The 22,024-nt window shown below is 48.6% G+C and overlaps 3 protein-coding genes across 3 annotated transcripts in view; 1 reads left to right on the top strand and 2 right to left on the bottom strand.

Annotated features, from left to right (window-relative positions):
* Positions 1 to 687: 687 nt before the first annotated feature.
* Positions 688 to 2,828, bottom strand: ARL14 (ARF like GTPase 14). Its single transcript, XM_088061083.1, has one exon. It carries the CDS (start codon positions 2,456 to 2,458, stop codon positions 1,874 to 1,876), a length of 585 nt encoding a protein of 194 aa, XP_087917209.1. The 5' UTR covers positions 2,459 to 2,828; the 3' UTR covers positions 688 to 1,873.
* A 2,244-nt stretch (positions 2,829 to 5,072) lies between these two features.
* B3GALNT1 (beta-1,3-N-acetylgalactosaminyltransferase 1 (Globoside blood group)) lies at positions 5,073 to 9,156 on the top strand. Its single transcript, XM_014254369.2, has 2 exons — positions 5,073 to 5,814; positions 7,385 to 9,156. Exon 2 carries the CDS (start codon positions 7,444 to 7,446, stop codon positions 8,428 to 8,430), a length of 987 nt encoding a protein of 328 aa, XP_014109844.1. The 5' UTR covers positions 5,073 to 5,814; positions 7,385 to 7,443; the 3' UTR covers positions 8,431 to 9,156.
* A 99-nt stretch (positions 9,157 to 9,255) lies between these two features.
* PPM1L (protein phosphatase, Mg2+/Mn2+ dependent 1L) overlaps positions 9,256 to 22,024 on the bottom strand; it is a 62,154-nt gene continuing 49,385 nt past the window's right edge. The window contains exons 2-4 of the mRNA XM_088060957.1: positions 20,442 to 20,612; positions 16,818 to 16,979; positions 9,256 to 15,424 (exon numbers count right to left, since the gene is read on the bottom strand). Of these exons, the coding sequence (XP_087917083.1) occupies positions 15,075 to 15,424; positions 16,818 to 16,979; positions 20,442 to 20,612 (683 nt within the window). The 3' untranslated portion in view covers positions 9,256 to 15,074. The remainder of the gene's footprint in view (positions 15,425 to 16,817; positions 16,980 to 20,441; positions 20,613 to 22,024) is intronic.

Here is a 22,024-nt window from a genome sequence, read left to right as displayed (position 1 = left end):
AGAGGAATTCATTAATCCCTGGCTGTGGATTGATGTCCCTTGTCAGCTCCCACAGAACATTTCTCTCCGTGGGGATCAGTCTTTTGTACCTTACCAGCCTTGCCTTTAAGGGGGCACCGGTGTGGTCACTTTTCTCTGTCTCACTGAGTTTTTTAATTAAACTTTCAGGCATCTAATTCCTCTGAGAACCTGCGCCTCCAAGCCAGCTTGACTGCTATTTATTTTAAACCTTTAAAATGATTCCAAAAGGTTGGGGTCTCCTTGGGCAGATGTAACAGGCCTGCCTTCACTTCTCTGGGAAGCCAAGCTCTTAGAAAATGCAATTTTTAAATACCTGATACTCTATAAAGTGAATGGGATTGAGTTTATTCCTTTCCTTTGAAGGATAATGTAAAACATTTCTTCAAGTTGATGTGAGTGTCATTTAGTGTAATTTGATAACCTGCAGAAGGGCCTGTTTGCCTTAGAGCTTTTTCTCATTTCTAGCTATATGAGCTGGTCTATTTTATGATTTTATTTCTCCCCTCAGAACTTGCTTCTTGGTTAATTAGAGACCCTGGTGCACCCTCATTAAACCTCTCAGGAGTGTTTCTCCCTGAGGAAATCCTGAGGCCACAGAACTAAATTCTGCTTTATAACAGACACCAGATTAGATTAAGAGAATTCACCCTACACCAGACACATGCAAACGTTTATAAATGTATTGATATGAAATATCACCTTTTTAAACATTGAATTGTTTGGCTTGGAAAACCAACATTAATGGCTTTTAAAGATCTTTTTTAGGGCCAGAAGATGGTATTTCCTATTGAGCCCAAATCATCAGAGCAGGCAATGAGAAATGCAGACACTTGCTCTGCTTTTAGCAAGAGTCTCAGCATGACTCAGGATTTAGCCCCTGGTAATTAATTAGTCTCAGTATTAATAACAGCTTCTACTGAGAGGCTTCCCTTTGTTTACTTTTTCAGCAAATCCACCTGATGATTTTTTTGGTGTTTGAATAACCCATGCATGAGACAACAGGGTATGTCTGGGTGATTTTATTGCTGCTTCACCCTTTTATACCTTGACATTCCTGTCTGTTTATTAGTAAGAATGAAATGTAGGCTTCCTACTTCCCACATACTTCCTGAAATAAAAAATAAAAAAAACCTGGGAACACAAGAGGACCCCTGCCACAACTTTTCCAGAGCCCAGGATTGGGAAGTCACGACAAAACCAACGGGGTTCAGCTCTTCCCTGACTGATCTCCACCTCCTGTAAGGTTCCTGCAGCACGTGGATGTCTGGGACACTGGGATGTCACTTGGAGACATCCCTGGAGCCAGGCTCTGCCTGAGGCTCATCCTGCTCCTCACAACCTCTCTGCAGGAATTTTCTGCAATTCAGGAACAGCCAAATTCTCTTGTACAGAACTAAGAGTTGAAGCTCTCGCCCCACTCTGTGTTCAAGCAGAAACACATCCATGTGGCATCTATTACAAAACAGCATTTGGTCGCTGCTGACCAAATGACTTGGCTGGTTTACATCGTGAAAAAAATTGATTTGAACCTTCATTTGATTTTAAGCCACTTAAACACCGCTCACCTATTTTATTTCCATGTGCTCAACTGCCCCTTTCTCATCATTCAACTTAAATAACCCCAAGTAAATAAAAAAATAAAAATAATAATAAAATGCTACAGAGTCCTATCTCAGGTATGAGACATCCTAGCAGGTATATCAAGTATCTGCAGGTATAACAGTAGAATTTAACATGGCCACAGTTCTTTATAAATATTTATGTATAGAAGTTCTTCACGATTCAGTATTTCCAGATTTCATCTGTCCAACAAAATCTGTTAAGAGTCACCAGAAGTGGATGACAGAAATCCTTAAAAGGCAGTGAGTTCCTTCAGGGTGGTGAAAGTCTCCTTTGACTTGCTGTACTGCCTGGCAAACGTGGCCACTCTCTGGAGAGCTTCTGGCAGCCCTTCTGCCGTGATGGCACAGCAGGGCTGCACGTACCAGTTCCTGTCACTGCAGTACTTCTTCATCTTGAACCTCCTGGTGATCTCCTCGGCGTTCAGAGCTCCAGGCAAATCCTGCTTGTTCGCCAACACGACCACAGGGATGTTTTTTATGGATTCATTCTTTAAAATGAGCTCAAATTCCCGCCTGGATTCCTCCAGCCGGCGCTTGTCAGAGCTGTCCACCACGTAGAGCAGCCCGTCGGTGTCTTCCAGGAAATTGTTCCAGAGCTCTCTCATTTTCTTCTGTCCTCCAACATCCCAAACTGTCAGTGTAAAATCTTTCCCTGCTTCAATCATATCCACATTAAAGCCAATCGTTGGCATTGTTAGAAAATCATCTTTATACCTGAACTTGCAGAGCAGCGTGGATTTCCCCGCAGAATCCAGCCCTAGCATCAGGATGTTGGCCCGCTTCACTGAGGAGGCTTTGGCGTTCTGGAGGCCCATTTATCCCGGGCAGTTCTCTATTCCAGGGATATTCCCCCTCTTCCCTGGGGCCAATTTGTGTGGCTGCCTTTCCCCCTGCTGAGGCGAGGCACAGCCAGCGAGGGAGAAGAGGCAGCTGCGAATCTGGAGCAGGCAGAGCTCGGTACAAACGCACGCTGCTTTTATCGCCGTGATAAGGAGCCAGGAGGCTTCCCGAGGTGCAGAGAGCTCCGTGCCAAGCCTGTGGGTGGGACTGGGATGAGTAACTTTGGCACAAAGGTTACAGGCTGCCAGCATGTTTGAACAGCCACGTTCCCAGCACCTGCAGCCCGATCCGTGGATTCTCCCGATCTGTCTCCGAGAGAATCTGCCTGGGCATCCGCAGCCATCCGGGAGGAAAATGAGATATGAACACGAGCAGTGAGGAGGGGAGATGTAAGATTTGAGGTTTGTCCATACTCAGCAAGCCAAAAAATGACCAGGCAGCTGATTTATGGGTGCATCTCATCTCCCATAGGCTGATCTGTGAGTTCCAGCCCATGGGCTCAATCAAGCCCTAAGAGAACTCCACTAAAACTGGGCTCTGCTCTAAGCAGCTGCCTCAGTGACTCCTTCTGCCAGGGCTGTAAACTCAGGGAGTTTATGTAGTTTGTGAATGAGTTTAACTGCACCCTGAAAGGTGGAGACTAAATACAGACCTTATTACAGTCTGGTCATTGCTGAAAAGCGTTGCCTCAAATTAAAAATTAAATTAGTTATCTTCATTGTGCTCTACTCTGTGACTGCCCAATGCAGATTTCCTTCAGGAAAGGGTCAAGAAGCGAGGAAATAACCGAGTCTTGATCATTTTTTTTGGCCACCATTCCAAGTAGTAGAATAAAACCAGAGGAGATAGAAAATTTAGTCAGCTATTAATGAATTCCTATTGACTGTTCAATTTTCTGACAGTGGATGCACGCTGGGCTGCTCTGACACAGCCCAAGCGCTGCAGGAGTTGCCTTTACACCCAGGAAACCATTTCTCTTTGCTTCAGAAAGTCCAGAATCAGCAAAAAGATGTAAAGGTCTTGTGGTCAAACAAGCTGCTGACTGATAGAGTAATCATTTCGATAATTACGACATTGGTTGCGTAAAATCCACCTCAGCCCCGACAGACAAGTTATAATCTGGTTTCTCATGAGGCTAAAAGGGTTAGACCGGGACTAACTGGGGGCAACGAGAGATGACAGTGATGCACTCACTGCTGTGCATTTCTCATGGTTAATAACACAGATTATCTGTGGGGTTTTCAGGAGCAGGTCAGGATGTATGAAACCAGGGAATAAAGTGTTTGCATTGCTTTGGAAATAAACTGACATGAATGAATTGAAAGATGGGGAGGCAGCGAACTGCAAAACACAGGGTTAACAAGTCAAATGGGTCAGAATTCCCTGATGCAATTCCGATAAAATATGGATATCTTGAGCAAGTCAGGGATGATGGATGGTCTGTCCCAAGTTGTGATTTGAAGATCTCTCATAGTCCTCTGTGCTCTGTACTGGGTGTTTATGATTACAACTGGTGTTTCCTCCATCAGCTGTCACTTCAGGCGTCGAGCAGAGCCTGCCTTTTTCCGAGGTAATTCATGTGCAGCTTTCTGACTCTGCCAGAGTCCAGAGCCAGGCCTTGTGATGCAGAGCTGCTCCCAGGAAGGATTTTTTTCCCTGAGATCAAACCTCAGGACAGAGCCCGCTGCAGCCTCCGGCAGCTGGGAGCTGGAGCGGACCCAACCTGCTCCCCCAGAGCCGGGTTTGCTCTAAGGGCTGCGACCGGCTCTGCTGAATTTTCATTTCACCGGCTGTGCTGAATTTTCCTTTCATTTCACCTGCAGAACCGCAGTCACAAACCGGGGACAGCCGATTTAGCACCGACCAACCTGAGCTCCAGCTCCGCACAGTAACCCGAGCAGCTCCACATGAACCCTGCACATCCATCCCCAGCTCATCCAGGCGGGCTTGACTAAGCGGCGAGCTGTGATGATGTACTAATTAGGCAGGGAATCCTCAGAGGGGGCGCTTCCAGCGGCCGGGGCCGGGGCTGGGCTGCCCGTGCCCGGCTTTACCCGCGGAGCCGGCGGGGACAGGGCTGGAGGTGCCCGGGCCGTGCCCGGCTTTACCCGGGGAGCCGGCGGGGACAGGGCTGGAGGTGCCCGGGCCGTGCCCGGCTTTACCCGCGGAGCCGGCGGGGACAGGGCTGGAGGTGCCCGGGCCGTGCCCGGCTTTACCCGCGGAGCCGGCGGGGCCGGGGCGGGCGCAGCAGCGGGGGCCGCTCGGTGAGGCGGAAGAGGCGGCGGCTCCTTCCCGCTGCGGCCGGGGACACGGTAATGGGCTGGGAATGGGCTGGGAATGGGATGAGGATGGGCTGGGGATGGGATGAGGATGAGGATGAGGATGAGGATGAGGATGAGGATGCGGAGCGGGGCTCCACGCCCCGCACTGGAGGCCGGTCGGTCACTGCCGCCGGGGGAAGCGCACACGGGGAGCCGCGGGCGCTGCTCCGCTGCCGGCTGCGAACACAAAGCCGAGGAGAGGCTGGCACCGGGAGCCGGGGGTGGGCAGAGGACAGAGGAAGGGATGTGCTATCCCCTCGCAGCCATCCCTTCCTGCTCCGCCGGGACCTCCCGGCTCAGCCCCGCAATGGGAAAGGGAGCCCGGCACGGAAAACGGGGATGGTGGGGCAGGCACCGCTGAGAACAAGCCGCCTGTAAATAAAAAGTTTAAAGTTTTATCAGGTTAGAGCATCGCAGCCCGGGATCTTGAAAAATTGCCTCTAGTTTCGATTGGTTTTAGGTTTAAAAACGTGGAATCAGTGGCTGTTTTGGGCTGGGAGGACCTTAAATATGATCTCGTTGTGCAGGAACAGCTCCCACAGACCAGGCTGCGCCAGGCCCCGTCCAAGACAGCTCTAATATATTTCCAAATTATTTCTGCTGGTAGCTTTAAAAAAGATTTTTTTTCCCCCCTATACGCTTATTATTATGGTATTTTAAAATGATTATATGGGAATATTGGGTATTATAATTTGTAATCTTTAATATGAGAACTCCCCACCTTTTCCCTGTCCACACTCCACAATGGATCTTGAACCCGTGAGGAGCATTCTGAGCCTTGGGTTGGCTCACATTTATTTCAAAGTTCACTAGTTTTATCTGTCGGCACAGTCTTGCAGGAGAATGAAAGTAATGCCCTGGAAGGAGCTGCCACCCACAGCTGGAAGGGAAAAACTGCCAGGGAAAAGTCGGGAAGAGGAAGCAGAGCTGCAAGAGCTGTACCTGCACCACGACTGAGCAGAAGTTCTTGGACTTCCTCACTTTGCTCCAAGCCCTTGAAATAGGAGAAGGTTGGAAATTATTTCCCTGTGTGGTTGGGGTTTCCTGAAGGACCTGAATTGATGTTTATTTTCCCAGATTTTCCCTTATGTAGCAGGTCAGGATTTGTCTCCAGTTTTATTTTTCACAGTGTCATGAAATCAGGCTTTTCTTCCTGTAAAGAATCAAAACATTTATAATGCTTTTTCCATTAGGCAGCCAAGAACTGATCAAACTGATCAGTTTTCACTGCTATGCTTTTAAAGTTGATCATCAAAATAAATGTTATTGATCTAAAATCAAATAATAAGCACTGATACATTACTTAGGTTATTTTCTCCCAGTATGTATTTTCCTACTGTCCACTGAAAGTCAGGCTGATGCATAAAAAAAAGATTCCTTTTAGACAATTACTGATTTTGAAAGGAATCAGTTTAAAATTATTCTATTTAAATGCTTTATGTAAAATTGCTTTAATCCATTTTAAGGCCATTGTTGGTGAAATGTTTTCCAAATGCTTCCTTTAAAGGATGATTAATTTAAAATCCACAGAAACATGAGGCAGGTGGGCTTTGGAAAATCAAATTTCCCTGGATCCCAGAGTGCTGTTCTGGGAGTTGAATTTATTTGTCAAATATAAAACATTTATGAGCCCTGTGGTGATATTTTTGAAGATAAAGAGTAATTAATTGTGCTGTGAAATCAAACCTTCCATCATCCTGATGTGTGTACTCGTGCAGGATAAATATTATTACTGCAAACATCAGAAACCATTTGGAATCCCCACAGTTAGGCACTGGAATTATTTTGGCTTAAAGATGTCTAAAAAGATATGATAGAGAACGTGTAATTTTAAGGAAATACAGTGAAAACAAACATTGGAGGGTTCAGGCCTGGGGGTCTGGTTTTAAACTGAAGATTTATCCCTTGGAATCTCTAATCCTGACACTGGAATGGATTCCATAGGGGTTTGGAAGGACCTGCTGTGGATTTGTGTGCCTCAAATCCAAAATTTACCTGGCTAATGATAAAAACAGTCTTGATTTTGGTCATAAACAGCTTTAGTACATCGCTTGATTTAAGGAAGTTGATTTTTACCTTTCCCCCTCCCCCTCAGAACAAGGCTCAAGCCTTGAAAGAAGAAATATTTCCTTGTGCTTTTGCTTTCTTGTGCCATGTGCCCCAGCTCGTGCAGATCAGTCAGACTTCCTGTCTTCAGCAGAAACAGCAAAATCCTGAGGCCTCTGAGCACCCGTTTCCTGCGCATTTGTTGGATTTTGTGCACGGTGTTCTGTCCTCGAGCTGGAGCAGCCTCAGAGTCGTGGTGCTGACATCCCTGGGATCACAGCCTTGGCTCCTGGGTGGGGATCAGCTCTGTGCAGGGAGGATTTTGGGTGAAAGCCACGAGCTTTCGGTGCAAACCCGCTCAGCAAACCGTGCCGGGCAGCGGCTCCGTGTCCTGCTGCCATCCGTGGGGTGAGGGATGTGACAGCTGGATCAGGAATGCTTGGGTGGGCTGGTATTACAGCACAGTTCCAACACACGGAGAAGGAAATATTTGACTAACAGCACTCTGAATGCCACTTTTCCTTTCTTTTTCAGCCAGGAAGATGCTCCAGCACTTGTGGAACAGATTCTGAGGGGCACCAGCAGATCCGACCATGGCACCGGTTCCGGTCAGTGCCTTGTACATGAGACCCTTGAAATGGATTTTCCTGTTGCTGCTGGTGTTTTCCCTGATAACCATGTGGTACATCACCTCCTCCTCCAACGCTGGCCTGGAGAGCATCAACCTCCTCTACTTCTACGAGTACGAGCCCGTGTACCGGCAGCAGCGCCCGTTCTCGCTGCGCGAGCGCCCCAAGTGCGCCGACGTCGACCCCTTCCTGGTCATCCTGGTGGCTTCCAGCCCCAGGGACGTGAAAGCCAGGCAGGCCATCAGGATCACGTGGGGCTCCCGGGATTCCTGGTGGGGCCAGCGCGTCCTGACCCTGTTCCTGCTGGGGCGGGACACGCAGAGGGAGGACGGGGCGGCGGCGCTGTCGGTGGAGGACGAGAGCATCCTCTACGGGGACATCATCCGCCAGGATTTCACGGACACTTACGACAACCTCACCCTGAAGACCATCATGGCATTCCAGTGGTTCTCCGAGTTCTGCTCCAACGCCAGGTTCTTCATGAAGACCGACACTGATGTCTTTATCAACACTCCCAACCTGGTGAAGCTCCTGCTGCAGCTGAATTCCTCGGAGAACGTCTTCACCGGGTATCCCCTCATCAACAACTTCGTCTACAGAGGCCTGGACAGAAGGAGGTACATCTCCTATCAGGAATATCCCTTCAGGCTGTATCCTCCCTACTGCAGCGGGCTGGGATACATACTGGATGGAAAACTGGCTCTGAGGACCTACGAGCTGATGGGCCACGTCAAACCTCTGAAATTTGAGGATGTTTATGTGGGAATTTGCTTAAATATACTCAAAGTCAACGTCACTGTTCCAGAGGATGCAGAACAGTTCTTTCTCTATAAAATCAGCTTTGATATCTGTAAGTACAGACATTTGATTGCAGTTCATGGCCTTACATCAAATGAACTGGTCCAGTTTTGGCAGGATTTGTCATCTGACACTTCAAAAACTTGCCTTTGATTGTGGATTTATTTAGAAACTTCTGTTTGGTGCGAGAGTGGCCTCTAGAGACGACTCTGACTGCTGGGGCAGCGTTTCTTGAGGGCATTCCAATGCTCTTCAGTAAAAACAGGGATTCACAGAGCACTTTTCCATGTGTGTGTCCCACACCCAGAGGTTCCTTGGAACCCCCTGCCTCTGCTGCCTTTCCATGTGCTCGGAGCAACCCTGGGATTTCCCCCTGAACCTTCTGGAATGTACAAAATGCCACCGAGGGAAGGTGTTTATGCCAAGAAAGCATCTTTGATTTGAAATTCCTGCCTGGATTGTTTTTATTGTTTTATTGCCACTCTCCATTATTTGTTCTCTGCCCAGCATGAAATTTAACCCAACCCAAGCTTTTTTTTTTGCCTGTGTAATCCTCCTGAGAGTGTCACACCTTGGTATTTAAATGTGTCACCTCCACAAGGCTTCCAGGAGTGTTCCCAGCCTGGGGATCCTGTGGGATTTGCAGGAGCTGATGAGAAATGCTGGAAATGTGGTGCAATTTGTGTCTCCACGTTCACTGGAATGGCTTTGGTGTCTCTGCTGATGTTCCCAGATCAGGCAGATGGAGCTCACGAGCAATTTGGACATCCCAAAAACATTTGGATCATCAATCCCCCCACCCCTCTGTGTGTGTGTGTGTGATGCATCCCAGGAGTTCTGGAACCCTGTGGGGAAGATGAAGAATCATTTCTGTTGTGATTTATGTCTGTTTCTAAATGAGTATTTTTGTTCCAATTTTAAAATTAACAAAGGCAGGAATTCCCCCACCTCTGAAGAAGACTAGCTCCACCCTGTGTGTAAAGACCGGTTTTTAATCACTTTATTCATATCAGCAAGGCCCAGTTTTCAGTAGTTTACACTTCTAATGGACAACGATACAGAATTTGCAATTGCATGAACATAATTAACCTGGACACATCCACTACACGGGGGAGGGACTGCGGAGACGTCCTGGACGCGCTCCCGTTGGGCTGGCACAACCCCAGGGCCCCGTTGTGGCTTGGGGACAGAGCCCAGGGGCTGGGACAGAGCCCAGGGGCTGGGACAGAGCCCAGGGGCTGGGACAGAGCCCAGGGGCTCGGCTGAGGCTCCCCTGTGCCCCCAGCACGCCGGGCTCCGCGGGCAGCGCCGGCTTTTGCTCCGCTCCACACCTGGCCTGGGCGTGCGATTTGAGGATGGGCTTGTGTTCTTTAGGGATCAAAAGGTCTTGGGGACAACACTCTCCAGACAAGGGTTTCAAATGTTGGTGTTCTGATGGGGAGGAGATTTTAAAAAATGAAGGCTTTTTGTTTTTTTTAGGGGTGGGGGAAATACGGTATTGCATAATTGAGGGAATCGATGCTCCTGTATTCCTAGATTGGGGTGAAATTCCAGCTGTGCCGTGGGTTTAGGAGCTGGGATTTGTTCGTTCTCTGAGCAGGTGCTGGGAGAACTGCCTTGTTCTGTGATTGTTTACACATCTTAAACCCCAAACCCCTCCGTTTTCCTCTAAGCCTGCCATGTGAAATGATGAGAAATAAATTATTTACCACAAGAACACTGATACTACAGCACAGCTTGTATTGCTTTCTCAAAAAAAGAAATGTAATTGTGACTCTTCTGCCTTCAGAAAATGGATAAAGCAGAGAGTGCTCGTGCTGAGGGAGGAAAGAGAGTCCTGGGGAGGTGAGGATGGCCAGAAATTCTCCTGTCACCTGCAGGAATTTGGGGTTTTTGTGCCCCAAAGGCTGACACTGCTCACAGGTTCCAAGCCTTAGCTTTATACACAGTGATCTCTTTGTGCCACCTGAAATTCATTGTCATTTACAGTGCCAGCAGCATTGGAAAAACATCCTGCTCCTGGATTTCCTTAAAAAAAAAAAAACACCTCATTTCCAAACCTGGCTTGTATTTGATTCTGACTTTATTATTGCTTAAAAGCCTGTAAAATTCCTAACTGAGCTCCTGTTTCTGCTCAAAGCCATTCTTAGGGAAGTTTTTAGTGTAAGAAGCCTGGCAAAAGGTGAAAAACCTTAAAAATATGAAATAATTTGGGAATTGAAGTGTGGAGGGGTTACATTTTATTGCATCTGCTTAGAACACTGTACTAAAAGTGTAAAACACAGGCTGAAAGTTTTCCAAATCCTAAGGGATTTTTTTTCCTCATGCAGCTGTATTAAATCAGAATTCCAAATATTTGTGATTTTGATAGGAAAACTGGGGGTTTCCTGAACTGAAAAGCCTAATAATAGTAATAATAACAACAATAATAATTATAATTATTGTAATAATTCATTGGGCAAAGGTGTTTGGAAGTTGCTGCTGGGTGGGGAGCAAAGTGGATTCCAAGATGAAATTCCCAGTCTTGATGTTATTTCTGAGGGGTTGAAATGCTGCAATGCTTCCTGTTCATCCTGGAACAAACAAATTCCCAATAAATCCTACAGGAGATGGAGGGGCAGCATTCCCTGTGGTCACTATAATAGGATATCTGGGATATTTCCCTAAATTTTGCCTCACGTTTAGGGATGATTGGTGTCAGAGCAGGCCAGAAAACGGAGAGGCTGCCTGTGTCCAGGCTTCCAAAAATGCAGGAATATGCTTGGAAAAAAAGTGCTTTACTCCCCTATTGCTCAGATAATTCCCAGAATTTGGGTTGGAAGGGACCTTGAAAACCACCTGATTGCAGCTTCCTTAGGACTGAGCAGAGCAGACACAGGAGCTGCCCAAATCCATGAAATCCACACATTTTTCCCCTCAAGAATTGCCCTCAAACCTGTTTTTGTGGTTCTGGAAAAACTCCAGCTGCACCCACTGGGTTTTGTTTTCCAGAGCACCCAGATTATCCTTCAGAGCTGGACACAGCTGATCCCTGGAATTTTAAGTTACCTCAGGAAAATCCGTATTTCTCCACCTGCTCCCCTAAGCCTTGTCCAAGTCAGCACTGGAAAAATAAAAGTCATGAAATTTCAGCTCGTTATGAACTGTCCAGAACTTTTTCTCTGGGAGTTTTGGAAAGGCCATTTATGAATATATCGGGCACAAAGGGCAGCAGCTCTGGGCTCTGCCCAGAGTGGCCAATTCCAGCAGAACATTCTCACTTGGAATTTTGTACAGAGGCCTAAAATCCTACTTTGGGAGATGAAAAGCTGGTGAGGTGTTTTATTTTTGTAGTATAATCACTGACTAAATGCTTCTCTGTGTAAAACAAGTATCAGCTACATTAGCAGTAATTCCATATTATTTAAAGCAGGGCTGTCCTGTATCCTGAGACGCAAAATTCCCTTTTTTTTTAGGCATTGGTGTTTCTGCAGCCAAGCTGACACAGCGCTTTCATTCTGCCTTCTGGATTCCCAAATCTTCACAATATTTTTCATTTCACCTCTGGAAATGCTTTAACCCTGCAACGACAGCAGCAGCAGCGGGAGTTTAAATCCTTTATCCGGGGGATTTGTGGGAATGTCAGGGCAGGCTCAGCCGGTAGAAGGAGCCACGGTGCCACCAAATCAGGTGTGCCCAGCTCCTGGGACAGGCTGGGACAGCCACATTCCTGCCAGGAATTCAGGGTGAGCTCCGTGGCAATCTGTGCTCCAGGCTGAGAGAGATGGAATATCCCACGGGAGCCACCTGGGAGCTGGGATATCCCTGGGAACAGCCAGAGCTGGCTCAGCTGAGTGGCTCCAGGTGCATTTTTGGCACCCTGGGCCATGGGGAAGATGCTTTCTGGCAGCGACTCCGCGGGTCAGCGCTGGGCACCGAGGCTCCGGATCATCAAACCACCAAACTTCCCGGGATGGCCGCAGCCCTTGTGCCACAGCCAGCGGGATATTCCTGGCTCCAGCACCTGGCAACCCTTCCCAGATGGAGGATGGAGCGTTAAGGCAGTGGGAGAACCCTGGGTTGGTCAGGTTGCATAAGCAGGATGTACAAGGAGTTCATCTCGCCAGCCTCCAGCTGCGTCACGACGGAGTTTGGCACGGATCGGCACGGCCGGGAAGTTGGAAATGCCTTGATTTGGAGGAAAAACTTCCAAACTTTCCAGCTGGGAGCACAGGTAGGCACTGCACGTGGATGTGGGAGACCACACAAAGCCTCTCACCTCCATCAGTCCTTCCTCTTCAAACCTGAAGCAGCTGAAGCTCCTTTTTTAAAGCAATCAAAGCAAAAATCCCCGGGGCTGAGCAGAGATCGTTGGCATGGATGGCTTTGGCCATGGATGGCCAGCGCTGCCAGGGAGGGGGCACAGGGGACTGGAGGTGCTGAACCGGTGTTTGCTGCAGCTGCAGCCACTTGGAGGTTGCCACAGGGCTGATTTGGAGCTGCCTGGAGGGGCTGCAGTGCCAGGGAACGATCCTGGAATGATGCAGGCAAACCTGCAAACCGGCACTGCCCTGCTGCGCCTGCCTGCATCCCGGAGCGTGGCTCGCTTCCAGCGGCAGCTGCTCTCCCAGTGCTCCCTCCTGGCTGGGAATTCCTGCCAGCTCCTTTTCCTGGCTGTCCCAGGGCTGCAGGGGCAGCCAGCCAGCTGTGCTCCAGAGGTCATGGATCCCTCAGGAATGCTCACTGACCTTGGGATGCTCCGTGCAGCAAGGAGCTCCCAGGCCAGTGCTGTTGAGCTGTTTTTCTGGGAATGACTGTCATTCCAGCTTCTCCAGTGCCTGTGATGGGTTAGTGGGGATGTCTCTGGACACAAACATCCCTCTCCTTTAGAGCTGCTGGCTGGAATTCCCTTTTTTCCCCTTTTCCCAGGGCAGCTGTGCCCTCCAAAGGAAAGGCACAATGGGAACATCTCCAGTGAAGGAGACAGCAAAGGCAAACCCCACACACTGAGCTCTGCCTGCAGCTGCTCCACTGCTCCTGCTGTGCCATTCCCAGCCCAGGATCCAGCATTCCTATGGAATCATCACCCAAGGCTTGCATTTCCCAGCTCTCTGACCTCGGCTATCTCTCCACAGCAGAACAACTGCAGTGCTCTGCAATTATTCCCATAATTCAGATCCTCGGAGCACCCTGTGCAGGGGATTAAAAACATCAGGAACCTCCCATCCTCTGGGAAAGGAGCAGTGCAGGCTGCTGGACACTTCTCAGGGGCTCTCCTTGGAGGTCAGGGTGACACAGGGGTCCAGACACGTTTTGCACAGCACTGGAAATGCCACCAGAGCCAACTAAGGGCTGAGATTATCCCCAAACCAATTAAAGGAGGCGAATTTGCTGGGGGACAAAGCTGGAAAGACAAAGATGGGGATTCCTTCTCGAGCAGAAATTTGTGCTCTTTGATTTTTGCCTTGAGAGATCTCGACCCCCTCAGCACCTGCCCTGCCCAGCTCAGCCTCACCCCAAAGCCCTGCAGGACAGCACTGGGGGCAGGCAGCTGGGAAATGAGGAATATTGTACTTTCCCAAGGAACAGCTCATCCACCACATCCCAGACCCAAACACAGGCATCACCCTGGAGACTTGAGCAGATTGTCCAGGACCATGTTCTGGGGCAGATCCCGAGGACTTTTTTAAGGCAGGATAAGGAGAAAGGAGCCATCCAAAATCCTGCCTGCCCTGTCCCTCTGCCATGACACAGCTGGTACCAGAGGTGCAGCAAACCCAAACTGTCCTCATTCCCACGTAAAGCAGTCACAGATCCCAAAATACAATTAAATACTGAAAGTTAGATCTAAACATACTTTTAAAATCTAGATTTAACACAACCTTTCATCTCTACAGTGCATTGATGCTGCCTGGCGTTTGCATGTCATCCCAAAAGCCGCTTCCAGTGGGGTCTGCCCCGGGATGAACACCCCAAATCCACCTGCAGTGGTACAGGGAAGTCTTGCACAGGCTTTGACTCCAGCCGGGTAGCTCTGAGGAACTCCCTGCTTGGATGAGCTTCCCAACAGCCACTGAAGAAATTCGTTCTCTCTCACATCACTTTCCAAGTCCATGCCATGGAAATAAGGTCAGGGTGATTCTCGGTGAAGGACAGACATTCTGCTATCCCAGTTGAGCTCTGCTCCCATCCAGGAGGTTCAGAACTCCCAGGATTTTGCTGAAGTTCACCATTAGTTGGTTTGGATACAATATGGCCTAGAAGAACTGGTTTAGAGTAATGCACAGCCTGAATAAAGGTGGTAATTCAGGAGCTCTACCTACTGACATGCTTGGCAGGGGTTTGTTTTGGGCAGGGGTTAAACAAAGCGAAAGCCAGCAGTGGCAGCAGGCTGAGAGGTGGCTCCTCTTCCTCCTTCACATCACAAACCCTCCTCCTACCCACCCTTATCCCTGCAGGTCACGGGGGACGTGAGAGCAGCTTCTGAGCAGTGACACCCAGGAGGGAAAAGCAGCAGCACTGCCCTGCCCCTGCCGTGTGCCTGCGGGAGGGGAGCGATCAAAACAAAAACCTACACAGGGCTGGTAAAGAAAAGTGAGAAATGGCAGGTTCCAGTGGGGGCCTGAGGAGCAGCGAGGGCACAGGAGGCAGGGACACGGGGACAAACCGGATTCTTGGATTTGTTGTATTGCTCCTTCTGCCAAGCCAGGAACGGAGCCCAGAGGGATCCGCTCCTCCCGGGAGAGCCCGGGCGGCGTTTCTAGAGCTTCCTACGGCGGAGAAAATGTTCTGAGTCCTGAGCGGGCCCGGGGGCTCCTTCACTGCTGCTCCTCTGCTTTGCTGCTATTCCTGAACTTCACCACCATCACGGTGATGTTGTCGGGGCAGCCTCTGTAGAAGGACTGCAGCACGATGCTCTTGGCCCCGAAGTGCGGCTCGTCCAGGCGCTCCTTGATGAACCGCACGGCCTCCTCGTTGCTGAAGGCGTCCCACAGCCCGTCCGAGGCCAGGATCATGAACTCTGGCTGCAGTTTGTCCAGGTCAAAGCTCAGGATGTCAGGATCGGGGATCACCACGTTCAGGTTCTTCAGGGGGTAATCGCCCAGCGAGCGCGACATGGCCAGGATGCCCTGCACGCGCCACGAGCCATTGAAGCTGATGAACCCACCTGGGGAGAGACAGCAACACTCAGAGCAGCTCTTGGGGACATCCAAGCAGCTCTCCGCTTCCTGCCAGATCCCCAGAGGCTCATCCTGAGGGGTCACAGAGCTCACAGTGCAGGAGGTGCCTGTGGCAGATCTCGGAGCGCTGTGGGGAGGAGCTGGATGGCAATGACTGGATCAGGAATGGCTCTGCTCTCCCCAGGAATGGCTCTGCTCTCCCCAGGAATGGCTCTGCTCTCCCCAGGAATGGCTCTGCTCTCCCCAGGAATGGCTCTGCTCTCCCCAGGAATGGCTCTGCTCTCCCCCAGAGAAACCCCCAGCTTCTGGAACAGCACAGCAATTCCTGCTCCACACAATTCCTCAGGAATCCCCTTGGAATTTTGCAGCAGAGAAGAGTGAGGGCAAACCTTGACATCCCTGTGTTTGTGAGGACAGGTGATTTTGAGAGGAAGGGACAGTATTTACACTGATATCCTGAGGGCTTCAAAATGTTTTATCCTCATGGAAAAACTTGTGATTCCCATTTTGGAGGGGAGAGAGGTTCTGCACTGCTGGGACAATGCTCACTGGAGGTTTAACATCAACCACAGGAACTTCTTTTCTCCCCCAGAGAATTTGCTGCTGCTGTGGGAGCCAAACCAGGAACAGATTCCAAAAAGATTCTGACAAATCCAAGGAGAAGTGGCTGTTAAACCTGATGATCCCAGTGTAAATTCCAGCCCAGGAGGTGGCTAAAGTGACAAGTAATGAAAACAAGGAAGATTTACTGTGGGAAGGTTTCTTCCCCTCTACTCCTGCCACGATTTCCATGTTTGTGCTCGTTACATGGGAATAAAAACCAGCTTGGATGAAGTAGATTCACACTCTGCTGATTTTAGCCCTAAACCTCCCTCAGGCTCAGACCAGGCCTATCAAAGCCAGGCTTTGGGCAGGGCTGGGGCTATAGCTCCTGGGATGCTCCTGGTTATCCACGTGGAGATGCCAAGGGATGGTCACTGGGCTGTTGGAGGCTTCTCTCCCTACCCCAACCAGCTGCTTAAGGGGTGGATCATCTACTGCCACCTCTGCCTGTGACATCCCACTGGAATTTTGGGTGGAAAATGGTGGATTTGATCTGCTGATGTCTCTGCCCTGTGACATCCCACTGGAATTTTGGGTGGAAAATGGTGGATTTGATCTGCTGATGTCTCTGCCCTGTGACATCCCACTGGAATTTTGGGTGGAAAATGGTGGATTTGATCTGCTGATGTCTCTGCCCTGAGACATTCCACTGGAATTTTGGGTGGAAAACAGGAGATCTCATCTGCTTGTGCCACCTCAGCTGGGCACTTCCCGCCCTCTCCTGGGGGAAATGTCGATTTTAGCAACAAATAAAAGATGAACCTTCCAACAACTCACCAGCTCTCTTGATCCTCTTCCTCTCCTTCAGCTGGTAGGGTTTGTGGTCGTGGGACAGGGGGATGGCGTTGCCGTCCTTGTCGCAGAGGACGCCGCGGGAGTCGCCCACGTTGGCCACGGTCAGCTCCTTGTCGGACAGGAGGGCGATCAGACACGTGGTGCCTGCAGGAACAGCAGGGGTGGGAGGCAAAAAACCCCACGGGGGGTGTAAAGAGATATTCCTGGTCTGCAGGAAAATGTCTTTCCTGGCACAGAATCCCAGGATTGTTGAGTTGGGAGTTGCCAGGATCACAGTGCCGGCTGTGACCCTCCGAGCACTGAGCCCGCGGTGGCTTTTCCTTCAGAGAGGCTGGAATTTCCCATTTCCCTTCCCTGTTTCTCCTCTCCACTTCCCATCTCCCTGTTCCTGCCCCTCTCACCCAAAACCAGCAGGACCCCAGCAAATATCAGCTAAAAAATCCCCATTTTGGGGCTGACCTGGCTCTGGATGCAATCCCTAAATACCAATATCTCTGTATCGATAGCTCCCAGGACTGCTTGACAGCAGGGAAGACACAGAAAAAGAAAGGGAAAAATGAATTCCATCTCTTTTTTTGTTGTTGTTGTTGTGCAATAATGAAATTCAATTTCTCCAGGACTCCTGGGGAAGAAAGGCCATCCATTAAGGGAAGAAAAACATTTCCCACAGGACAAAACCACTTCCAGAACCTCCCAGCAGTCTGGAATTCCCTGGGCCACTGGACTTAAATGCCAAAATGCCTTAAAATAACCAAAATTTGCCACAGATCAGGCACTGACCACCTCAGATGTAAATCAAGGGAATGGGATTAAGAGCCAGCAAAGCTTTGCTGGGAGAAAATATTCTTGCACAAAATTACCCCAGCCTTAGCTAGGCAAGAATGCCACTTTTTAAACTAAAGGATTTAGAGATTAGGAGAGGATTTGTCCCCATCTGTCACTTTTGGCCTCCTTTCATTTTTTAAAGCTTCCTTACTCAAACCTCACTAAAAATCTTGCCAGCATTTCCAGACAAACTCATTTTATTTGCAGCTCTGATGGATTGATTTCCTAAAGGGAAAGATTCCCAAAAAAGATTCACTTTGGGATGTGGAGTCCATCATTTATTAACACTGGATATTGCCAGAAAAGCCAAATTAACACCCCAAATTGTGCCAAACCCAGAGCACTCGAGCTTTGTTCTGGCAAATGGATGCAGCTGAACTCAACCCACTTTGGGAAACATCCCTGGGGAGAAAAGAGGTACTGGGGGTGCAAAATGGTCCTTCCAAGAGGGATGGAGAAGGTTTCCTGGCTGGAAAAGGTGTGGAAGCACTTCCCTGTGCGCCACACCCTGCTAAAATCAGCGACTTGGATCCCTTCAAACATCTCCTTTTCCAGCTTCCCTGGCTGACACCTGCTGGAATCCCACCTCTCATCGTTCTTCCCAACATGAAACCCCTGGCAACGCTCCAGGGTGGCTTTGGGTGATCCCTCACATCATCCCCTGCCAGACAAAACTGCATTTTCTCCCCTTTCATCACCATCACTTCTATTTTTGCCTATTTTGGAGGATTGTTCCTTTTGTTTTTTTATGCCCCACCAGCAGCTCGAGTTCCTCATTGAGTTGATTTTGCTGTGGAAACAAAAGCCAAAAAAAAAAAAGGGAAAATGCCACCAGCAAGGGCTGGAGCAGCCAGGATCACCAGCAGCTGCTGTAATTATATTTAAGTGCCCATTTTCTGTGCTTTGCTCATAATCAGCTCTCACTTCAAGGGCAGGAAGAGCCATTTCTGCCTTCCTCATAAATAAGGGACACAATTAGGAGGGAGAGGGGGCTCCACTGCTGTGTTTCCATCTCTGGAGGTGCCTCCACCTGCTTGGGAAGCTGGAATTTTGGGGTTTCATTTACAGCTCTGCTGCTGGGAATTTTCTAAACCGGTTATTAAGGAGCTTCTCATTTCCACATGGTTTTTGTTGGATGAGATAAATCCCCAAATATGTGTTTCAAGCAGTTTTAATCTTTATTTTCACCGTACAAACACAGAGATTTCCATAAAGGAAAAAGCTTTCTTCTCTTTCTGACAGGAACCAGTAATTTCCCTGCATTTTCTCCTCCCTTAAAAATTCCTGTAAATGAAAATAAGTGGAGAGGACCAAACTAAGGGGAAAAAAAAAAATTACAGGATTGATCAGAGTGGGAAATTCTGTGTGAGAAAAGATCAACAGAAAGCAACAACTTTTGGAGCTCATTTTTTATGCATCATTAAAAGCAGACCACATGCGATGAAAAAAATATTCTGCAGCCTCATTTTACCTCTGCTGGCCTTTTGAGAAGCCACAAGCCAAGCTCCTTGTGTGAGGTGTATTTTGGAAAAGGATCCAAAAGCTGGAAGGCATTTCTGACTGCTTGCAAACAAAAACGCTACAAAAAGCATCGGATCTGGAAACCCTGAGTTCAGGGTTAAAAAAGCCTCCAAAATCACCTGGGTTTGGCTGCCCACGGCCTCGTCTCACCCTGAAAATCGGGTTTTGTGCCTCTCAGCTGGGAAAACCCAAAATCAGTTGTTTGTGATGGAGAAAAGAGCAAAAACCAGGTGGCACAAGGGGAGATGGATGAGCATTGAATGGAGATCAATGATGGGCAGAGCATGGAGCGCTGGGAGGAGGAGGAGGAGGAGGACAAGGAGGACAAGGAGGACAAGGAGGACAAGGAGGACAAGAACAACGACAACAAGAACAACGACAACAAGAACAACGACAACAAGAACAACGACGACAAGAACAACGACGACAAGAACAACGACGACAAGAACAACGACAAGAACAACGACAAGAACAACGACAAGATGATCAAGAAGAAGAAGAACAACAAGAACAAGAACAAGACGATCAAGAAGAACATGAAGAACAAGAAGAAGAAGAAGCGTCCTCTCAGCTCCTTGCCATCCCATCACTCACAAGGAACACTCCCCACAGCAGCCTGACCGCAGGAGAACCAACATTCCACGAGGACAACAGTCCAGCCTGCAGGAGGAGTTTGGGGAAAGGCTGGAAACGAGGGAATTTTGTGTCGCACCGTGTTAGGAACAGCGAAGCGACGACACAGATTCTCAGCTGGGTTGCCAAAGAGAGCGTGTTTTATTCTTCCAGATCCTCTTTTACACACAGTTCTGTTGGCCACCAAACCAACACAGCACCATCACTGGAGAGTTGGGAACAACACCCCAAAATCCACAAATGGCACCAGGACAAACAGTTTGCCCTCCAAAGCAAGGAACTATTTAAGGAAAAAACACGCCAAGAGGAGTTTTCCTTTAATACCAAATTTTGGTGTGTTTAGCCAATTATTTCTATCTAAAAATCTCTTTTTTTTCCTCTGCGATAAATGATCAATATCCACAGGAAAGCCCAGCTCACAATTTAATGTTTCTTGCAAGTAAACAACAAGGAACAAACAACACCCACAAAGGTTGTTTTCCCTCTCCAAGGCCTGTTTGAGCTCCTCCTCACGATTTCTCAGGCCAGAGCGAGAACCTCGTGTGACTTCACAGATCTCCCTGCCCCATCTCACGTCCAGCACCCCGTTTTGGGGCAGTAAAATGTGAATTCACAGCCCAGCCGTACCTGCCTCATCATAGGACACGGTCAGCTTCTCCAGCATCTCCCTGTCGATGGAGAGGATCTGCTGCTCCAGGATGCTCTGGTAGGACAGGACGCTGTTCTCCTTGTCCTTCTCGTAGTCCTGCAGGTGCTGCTTCAGCACTTCGGGCAGCCGCGACTTCACGTACTCTGCTGCTGACTGCGGAGCAAAGAGCACGGTAATTAGTGCTGGTGTTAATTGGAATGGCGCTATCGTGGGCCAAAGAGTGGGGTAATTAGTGCTGGTGTTAATTGGAATGGCGCTATCGTGGGCCAAAGAGTGGGGTAATTAGTGCTGGTGTTAACTGGAATGGCGCTATCATGGGCCAAAGAGTGGGGTAATTAGTGCTGGTGTTGATTGGAATGGCGCTATCGTGGGCCAAAGAGTGGGGTAATTAGTGCTGGTGTTAATTGGAACTGGGCCATCATGGGGCAAAGAGATGGGGTAGTTAGTGCTGGTGTTAAGTGGAACTACGGCTATCACTGACCAAAGATCAGGGGTAATTAACGCCAGTGTTAATTGGAACTGGGGGTATCACAGACCAAAGATCAGGGGTCATTAGCACTGATATTAATTGGAATGGGGCTATAATGGGGCAAAGAGTGGGGTAATTAGTGTCGGTGTTAATTGGAACTGGGGCTATCACAGACCAAAGATCAGGGGTAATTAACGCCATTGTTAATTGGAATTGGGAGTAAATCCCACGGAGCGAAGCCCCCCGAGCTGAGGCCCAGCCCCCCCAGCAGGGAATGATGATGCTGATGGATTTGGAATTGGAATTTTGAAAATCCAACAATCCAATCCCTTTATTCTGAATTTTAGAGCACCACGTGGCAAAGCAAAATCACATTTAATGTCTTTGTTCTAAATTTCTGTTCTAAATTTTAAAGTAAAAATCAGCAATCACATTTAATGTCTTTATTCTAAATTCTAAAGCGCAAAGTGAAATCACATGTAACGTCTTCATTCTACATTTTTAGTCTGAATTTTAAAGCACCACGTGGCAAAATGAAATAAAATCTAATCCGTTTATGCTAAATTTTTATTCTAAATTTTAAAGCACAAAATTGGCAGAGCAGAACCAAATTTAATGTCATTATTCTAAATTTTTCTTATAAATTTTAAAGCACAAAGTGGCAGAGCAGAACCAAATTTAATGTGTTTGTTTGGGGTTTTTTTTTTGCATTTTGAAGCAGAATTTCCTTTTTATCACCTGCTCTTGATACGTGACCAGGCCATAAATATTTCCACACAAACACCCCAAAAATTCCTTTATTTCCTCGTTCTCGCTGGGCCCCGAGGAGAGGGAACGAACACAAGGGGGCAGGGCTGGAGCTGTGTGTAAAGCTGTAGTAACAGGTGAGTAACCACTGGGAGCATCCTGAGAGACCCAAACCCCTCCTGGATTCCTGATTTCCAGCGCCTGGAAATTCCCAAATCCCGATTTCCGCCTCCCCTGGCGCTCCCGCTGGACAGGGAACAGAAATTTCCCTTTTCCTGGCGCAGGTTTAATTCAGATTTTTCCCCTTTCCCTCTCCGAGCCAGCAGCTCCCTGCTCCGGTTTTCC

The sequence above is a fragment of the Pseudopodoces humilis genome, chromosome 11 (genome assembly GCF_049639895.1).
Source record: "Pseudopodoces humilis isolate 2021_Gansu_Grassland_sample_001 chromosome 11, ASM4963989v1, whole genome shotgun sequence".
Taxonomy (NCBI): Eukaryota; Metazoa; Chordata; class Aves; order Passeriformes; family Paridae; genus Pseudopodoces; species Pseudopodoces humilis.
The sequence above is the reverse complement of the archived record's forward strand: the minus strand, read 5'-3'. Positions and strand labels throughout refer to the sequence as shown.

What these genes read in the sequence shown, in the direction of transcription:
- ARL14 (XM_088061083.1), bottom strand. Translation starts at nt 2,458, where the DNA reads ATGGGCCTCCAGAACGCCAAAGCCTCCTCAGTGAAGCGGGCCAACATC.
- B3GALNT1 (XM_014254369.2), top strand. Translation starts at nt 7,444, where the DNA reads ATGGCACCGGTTCCGGTCAGTGCCTTGTACATGAGACCCTTGAAATGG.